Source organism: Elephantulus edwardii, unplaced genomic scaffold, assembly GCF_000299155.1.
Source record: "Elephantulus edwardii isolate Elephantulus edwardi_28Jun2011 unplaced genomic scaffold, EleEdw1.0 scaffold00144, whole genome shotgun sequence".
Taxonomy (NCBI): Eukaryota; Metazoa; Chordata; class Mammalia; order Macroscelidea; family Macroscelididae; genus Elephantulus; species Elephantulus edwardii.
Genome location: NW_006399894.1, coordinates 821,370 through 829,124, shown reverse-complemented (window position 1 = coordinate 829,124; position 7,755 = coordinate 821,370). Strand labels below are relative to the sequence as shown.

Genomic DNA, 7,755 nt, shown 5'->3' with positions numbered 1-7,755 from the left:
AGAGCGGAGTTTAGGGCTGTTGTACATAGGGTTGCTATGAGTCGCAAGCGACTCGACGGCACATAACAACAACAACAACAACAACAACACACAGGCCCTGATTTTTGTAAAGACAGGATCACTATTTATTCGTCTCCACTCTGCTTATACCAGTAGTGGCAACTTCAAATGCTACATTAATTAACTCGGGCTGGGAGGGAGGTGTGGGAAATAGATGATATTGTTGTTAGGCACCGTTGAGTCAAGTACTCTTGCTCATAGCAACCTTATGAACAGCCATCCTAAAACCTGTCCTATCATGTGTCATCGTCATCCCCTCTGAGGCCATTGCTGAAGTCAGAGTGTCAATCCATCTCTTGGGTCTACCTCTCCTTCTCTGACCCTCCATCTTTCCGAACATGATGTTCCTTACCAATGAATACCTCTGAAAGACCCCCGAACCGGTGGTCCTGTTCCGAGCGGACGGCGAAGACCCAAGACTGAGACACCGGCTTGATGCAACAGCAAGAGGTTTATTGCGGAGCTCCAGACCGACACGTATCTCTCGCAGGAGACAGAGGAGTCGACCCCGAGCAGACAATTTTGGCTCTTTTTATACACTTTAGGGGGATACAACAGGGTGTCAGCTTCTCATTGGGTGATAAAAGTACAGTTTGAATTCATTGGTTCGGCTTCGCTCATGGATTACACAGCATATTTGCACAATATCTTATTCTTGCACATGTGGCACTTAGATAGATCTTAAGTCATCAGCATATTTGCCTAACCTTTGTAGTTAGCCATTTCTTGGAACATTAACTATAGGGTGGTTTCACAAATTCTTAAGCATACAATGAGTTCAAGCCCTAGGGCAGTGGAAAAGCACAAGACACATGGGTTATCAGTCGGGAAACAAAGGCACCTGGGTTATCAGTCGAGAAACATCTGCTTGTTTGCTCTACCCCTGAGGTCGGCCAATTCTCGGAATACCGTTGCCCTGAGATCAGACTTTTCTTCCTGGAACACTGGGTGTGGGGCTTTACCCAGGACAATGGAAAAATTCCTGAGTTTAACTTAGCTGAGAACTATAGAAACTTGAGTTTAATTCAGCTAGGAACTATAGGGGCCATTTTAATTTTAATCTTTCACCTCAGCTAGTTACATGTCCAAAGTATGAAAGAAGCTTTATCATCCTTGCCTCCAAGGAGTATTCTGAAAGAACCCTTTCTAGAACATATGTATCTGTTCTTTTGGCAGTCCATAGAATACTTAGTACTATTCTCCAGCACCACAACTCAAAGGAATAAATTCTTCTTCTGCCATCCTGTTACTGAATGCACTAGCTCACTTAACAATGCACTTTTGTTAGTAAGAAAAAAGTAATTTCTACATCTGAAAAGAACAGTTCACATTTAAGTATCAGTAATTCAGAAAGAGCACAGTTCTCTTCCTGGTAAATAGGCAGGTTAAGATGCAATTTACATATGACTGGGAAACAGCCTCAGAGAGATCTAGGGGAAATGCATTTTCTCTTCTGGTAAGCAAACAGCAGATCAAACTACTTTACATGACTAAAGTCAGGAAACAGAATTCACAGGCTAAGTAACTAGTTTTGCAGGCTGAAGAAAAATAGTGTTTTGGTTTTTTTAAATATTATTTTATTATTTTGTGTGTTTGTGTGTACCGTCAAATCAGATCTGACTGGTATAAGAGGAGGACATTGCCCCTCCTTCTCCAGCAGAGCATCTGGTGGACTCGAACCACATGCCTCTGGGATTACAGAGCAGCTTTTTGCCACTAGGCCACCAGAGCTCCCTGAAAAATAACTAATTTTATAACTAAAACATATATGTTGTTGTTGTTAAGTGCCATCGAGTCGCAGGAGACTCATAGAGACCCTGTGAAGGAGAGAGAGTCCTCGACGCTTCGGTGCTTTCATCCTCTCTCCAGGATACATATATAGAAAATTATATATTATATATAATTTTGACACATCTACCCTGCTTGCCCTAGTCATTGTATCAATCCATCTCATCCAGAGTCTTCCTCTTCTGTGCTGTCCCTCCACCCTTCTGAGCATGATGTCCTTCTCCAAAGACCAGTCTCTCCTGGCCATATGCCCAAAGTATTAAGACTGAGCTTCAAAATCCTAGCCTCTAAGGAGAAACTTGGTTTCACCTTCTCCAAGATATACCTATTTGTTTCCTTGGTATGTTTGAAACTCTTCTCCAGCATCACAACTCAAAGGCACAGATTCTTCTTCTGTCATCCTTAGTCACTGTCCAGCTCTCTGGTGCATAGCAAGTAATAGTGAAGAACACGGCCCAGATCAGGTGCACCTTAGTCTCTAGACTGACATTGTTGCTTCTCAATATTCTGGAAACGTCCCTGACTGATTTTTCCAGTGCAATTCTTTTTATTTCCTGACTACTGGTGCCAAGAGTATTGACTGAGGAGCCAAGCAAACTGTAACTGTTAACAACCTCAATCTCTTCTCCATCTTTTATGGTGTTGCCAATTGGCCCTGTGGTGAGAATCTTTGTCTTGATGTTGAGCTTCAATCCGTATTTAAGACTACAGTCCTTGGTCCGCCTCAGTTTCAGTAAGCAAGGTTGTGTCACTGCATTCACTTAGGTGATTGATGAGTCTTCCTCCAATCCTGTGCCACATTCCTCCTCATAAAGCTCAGCCTCCTGAACGATCTGTTCTGCATATAGATTGAAAGGGTATGGAAACTGGATGCATCCCTGACACACTCCTTTCCTGATTTTGTATCATGCATTGTTTCCTTGCTCTGTTCTGATGACTTCTTCCTGGTCCCAGTACAGGTTTCACATAATCTCAATCAAGTGCTCTGGGATTCCCATTCTCCTCAAGGTTAGCCACAGTTTGTTATGATCCACACAGTCAAATACCTTTGCATAGTCAATGAAACATAGACATTCCTCTGGTACTCTTTGCTTTCTGCCAAATCCATCTAACATTGGCAATAATGTCTTTAGTGCCACAACCTCTTCTAAACCCAGCTGATATTTCTGATAGTTCTCTGTCACTGTACTGTTCTGTTGGATCCGCAGAGCCGGACCCCAATGAGATCGGATGCCAGCACCAATCACTCACGAGAGACCGTCCTTGATGCAAACAGCATGAGGTTTTATTCCATCCAGTGCGCTGGGGCACATCTCTTGACCTACGCAGAGGCAGAGGAGTTGAACCCCGAGCTAAGGGTACATACAGCTTATAAAGGCAATAACCCACGCAAACATGGGCTAACACACAGGGAGGGCTGCTGATTGGTGTATTTGAATATACACTGAGGTAGGCAGTTCTGATTGGTAATAATTTGGCGCACGCGGGTAAGCGAGGAAAACTATCTGATTGGTACATTTAAAAGCAAGTTGGAAAAAAAAAAAAGCAAGTTGGCTTGCGTGCGGCAAGCGGGGTCAGCGCAAGGGGTGGGGAAGTGGGGAGTAAAGTTCAGAAAAACAACTCCTGGAATTTCTCTTATCTGTACTTGCAGATGTGGGTGAGCTGTTTTATGGCCTTGTTTTTCTAAAAGAGGGCAAAAGTCCTGTGAGGTTTTATGGCTTCTACCTGAGAAGGGTTAAAAGTTAACTTCCTCATAATCCTTCAGTTCCAGTCATTTTTTTATAATTTTCAGCAGGATTTTGTTTGCATGCAGTATTAGTGATGTTGTTGTTGTGTTTAGAAGTTGAAAAAAAAAAAGTTGAAACCGACCCATAGCTGACCCTCCAGTGGGTTTTCAGGGGCAGTTAATCCCACAGGAGGAGATTGCCCATTCTTCTCCTGAGGAGCAGCTGATAGCTTCTAACTGAAAGCCTTCGGGATAGGCCACCAGTGCTTGATAATAGTGATATTGTTTAATAATTTCCACACTGCCAGGTCACCTTTTTTTTTTTTAAATAAATATGGATCTTTTCCAGTCAGTTGGCCAGGTAGTTGTCGTCCAGATTTCTTGGCACAACCTGATGAGCACATCCAGGGCCGCATCTCTGTGTTGAAATATGTCAATTGGTATTCCATCAGTTATTTCTTGCCAAGTCTTTCAGAGCAGCCGGCACTTCCTCCTTCATCACCATTGCCTCTTGATCATATGTTGTTTCTTGAAATTCTTCTGTGTCTACCAATTCTTTTTGGCAGAGTTACTCACTATACTCCATCTTCTTTTAATGCTTCCTGGATTATCTAATATTCTGCAGACAGAATCCATTAAAAATCTCACAAATTCAGCTACAGAGTTTGAATACCATCCTGGCCCACATTAGCAAAGGTCTCACTGTACTTTCTTGAACTGGCTAAGTAAAGCGGACCACTGTGCTCAGTTTCTGGAAATATGTGCTGTGACACTGGCTCAAATCCTGAGTGCAGCATTATTTCCAAGGCGCTGGAAACTGGCCCAGCGCCGTCCTGCCTCATTGGTGTTCTCAAACTTGGGTCCGATGTTGTTTTGGCCCGGTCTGGGACTCAGGTTCCGCAGCACAAACGTGCCTGGGCGGCGCCCTCCTGAGCACGTGGAGGCGCAGGGCGCAGTCGCAGTCGCGCCTGAACGCCATTTTGTTCCGACCAGCAAGCGGGCGAGGGCGGTGTCATGAGGTCCTTGCGCTGGCCGGTGGCGGTGGCCCTCGGCCTCGCCCTGGCTCTAGAGGCCTTGCCTGCGGTGCTGCGTTGGCTGCGGGGCGAGCGGCGGCGACGGCCCCGACGCGAAGTGCTCTTCTTCCCGTCGCAGGTGACCTGCACGGAGGCTCTGCTGCAGGCCCCCGATGCGCCGCTGGCCGCAGCCGGGCCCTCAGCCTTGACCCCGGCAGCGCCCGGGGGCTGCCAGTGCAGCCTGCCGCACGGCGAGAGCTCACTGAGCAGCCTGCTCCGCGCCCTGCTCACCGCCCGCGCTAGCCTCGAGCTCTGCCTGTTTGCCTTCTCCAGTCCGCAGCTAGGCCGCGCTGTGCAGCTGCTGCATCAGCGCGGCGTGCGCGTGCGGGTCATCACCGACTGCGACTACATGGCGCTCAACGGCTCGCAGATCGGTCTGCTCCGCAAGGCAGGTAGGCCAGAGGCTGGTCAGGGCCTTGAGCGACTACGGCCAGGTCTCGGATAGTTCTCAATGGAGAGGAGGGAGCCCCGAGGGGACTAGAACTCTGGTGACCTCGTGGTAAGAAGCTGCGCAACAATCCCAAAGGTTCGAGGTTCAAATCCGTCAGCTCCTGTGCGAGAATGATCATCCTGGGTGATTTACAGCCTCTGAGGTTCATACTCAAGGCATACAACAACCACAACCACAACGGTAACTCATAAGCAGAGCTTTGACTTCTAACACAGGGTGAGAGTTCTGGCAGCAAGTTTTCTGTTTCGTGTCTGAATGACGCAGGAGGTGTGCAGCCTGTGTGGACGAAGGAGAAATTAGCCTGGTGAAAACAAGCTGCGCTGTGCCCAAAGGCACTCGGTTGGAATCCACCAGCGGGGGAAGGTTAACTGCCTCTGAAAACCCACTGGAGGGTCAGCTAGTGTAGGTGTAGGAGTCATTAGGTGGTGTAGTAATAGATTACTAGGTGGTAGTCAGAAACAAAGTTCACCTTTTTAGATGCCTTTTTTGTGTTTGGTTTTTTAAATTGGTTTGCATGCAATAATTCATCTACCTTATGTTTTATTTATGTACAACTTTCACGTGCCCTTTTGACCCGAGGGTTCTTGTGGACCCTGTGTGATTGGGTCAGGTGTGCCGGGAACCCTGGTGACTTGAAGCTGTTGCTTAGCTTGTGGAGGTCGGGAAGTGGGGGCAGAATTTAAAAAGCCATCCTGTGTGCCTGCTCACCAGCAAGTGGTCCAGAGTGCATCAGTGACTGTGACCTGGGCAGCAAGTAAACAGAAAATGCTTTTCAGCTCTCAGGTGAATTTATGGAGGAAAAGAACACACTCAGTTATCTGCAGCTGTGCTATAGAGAGGCCAGAGCGCCTGAGTTGCCTGCTTTTCTCCTGGGGTGGGAGGCTGAATGAAAAAGGAAATATGGATGACTTTGAAGGTGGTAAATCTAGTCCACGTTTGATCTGTGAATTCTGCTTTAGCATGAATGTGCCTTCTGGCATTTGTAATGGTGCATCCTGTAACCTGCGCTTTGTTTTTTATATGTCAGTGCTGCACAGTCTAGAATCCTACGTCTCATGGCATGCCCCAGGAAAGTTCTTGCCAGGTAATTTAACTTGGTAATTCTAAGGGCAGAGGTGACTGAAAAGCAGGTGTCCTAAATCCTGAAGAACTGCCCAGTTGACTGAGCCTCAATGCCACTCACTCATCTGACAACTCCTGAAGTGGAGTGGCCTACTGGGATCTGGCTTGGTTTTTCATTTCACTGAGGCATCGTCGGGGGTGGGGGGAGATAATTTCAGTTTCATCAAGCACGACTGTGCACTTGACTCTTAATAGCACAAATGTAGAAAGATTGTCCCGTCAGTCATTTTGATGGAGGACGATGGGTAGGTGTATTTTAGTTCAGTTTTAGCAGAATCTCAGGTTGGAAAGGCTCATAAAGGGCCTCTGTCTGGTTTTCCCCTTGTGGCATCCCAGAAACATCTGTGTGAGCTTGAACCAAGATACTTGTGTGTCAGCAGTGGCTACTGGAGCTCAGGATCCAGAGTGAGCATTCCTGGACAGCTAGCTTACTGAACCTGGAGTATCCAATTCAGAGGGTGAGAGGAGACTGAGATAGTAGAGCAGGGAGAGACAGCCAAGAGAGCTTCAGAGATACTGGAGGAAGTCTTTTCTTTGTTGCAGGACAAAGCAGCTACAGAGTCCAAGTTAGAACTGACTTAGGGCATGTGACAGCAAGATGTGCACTGTGGCCCAGTGTGGAGGCAACATAGGGGGCTGGGCTTAGGGTAGGGACTGCACAGATAGGGGATTTTGTTTCATAGAGCTCTCAGTAGTGTGAGGGCAGGAGTCTAGGAGGGGATGAGCCAGAATGGAAATGAGGGGCTGTGAAAGAGCCCTGTGTTAAGGTGAGACTGAGAGTGCAAGAAGAGATTGGACCTAAGATATAAGTAGTTTACAAACAAGGTTTGTTGGTGGGTTCGTTACAGATGTGAGATGAAGAGGTACCAATTTTACCTGTAGTAACTAAAAATTGCTCAGTTAAATTTGAATTTTAAACAAAAAATTTCTTTGTGTTAGTATATACCATTATATTAAACATGTTTGTTGTTATGTGCCGTCGAGTCGTTTCCGACTCATAGACACTTAAAAATTATTTGTTGTTCATCAGAAATTTCAATTTAATCAGGCATCCTTAGTTTTGTTTGACAAATCGCAGCTTGTTCCAGAGAACTACTTTTTTTTTTTAATTTAGTTTGTTTATTTTTCATTTCAATGAACATCTACAGAGATTTTGGAATTCCATTCATTCATTGTTGCACCCTTGTCCCTGCACCCGTGCGCCCCCCCCACCCCCACCCCCCGTTTGCTCCTCTCCTTGAAAAGCAAAAGAAAAACTCCCTCATTGGTACACAATCCCCCCGCGCCTCCCCAAACCCCACCCCCTACCCCCAAATATAATCCACTTTGCAACCCTTTGGACTTTTATACACATCGTAGTGATTATCCTGTTGTTGTTATGTGCCGTCAAGTCATTTGCAACTCATAGCGACCCTCTGTACAACAGCCCTAAAGTCTGCTCTGTCCTGTGCCGTCTCTGATACACCCATCCCGTTACCCCAGTCACTTAATCAATCCACCTCATAGAGGGCCTTCCCCTCCTGCGCTGTCCCTCC

General features: G+C 46.4%; 1 protein-coding gene across 1 annotated transcript in view; it reads left to right on the top strand.

The window, feature by feature from the left end:
• The first annotated feature begins 4,588 nt into the window (after window positions 1-4,588).
• Window positions 4,589-7,755, top strand: part of LOC102871661 (mitochondrial cardiolipin hydrolase-like) — an 8,161-nt gene continuing 4,994 nt past the window's right edge. Inside the window, exon 1 of the mRNA XM_006894486.1 lies at window positions 4,589-5,039. Coding sequence (XP_006894548.1) covers window positions 4,589-5,039 — 451 coding nt within the window. The remainder of the gene's footprint in view (window positions 5,040-7,755) is intronic.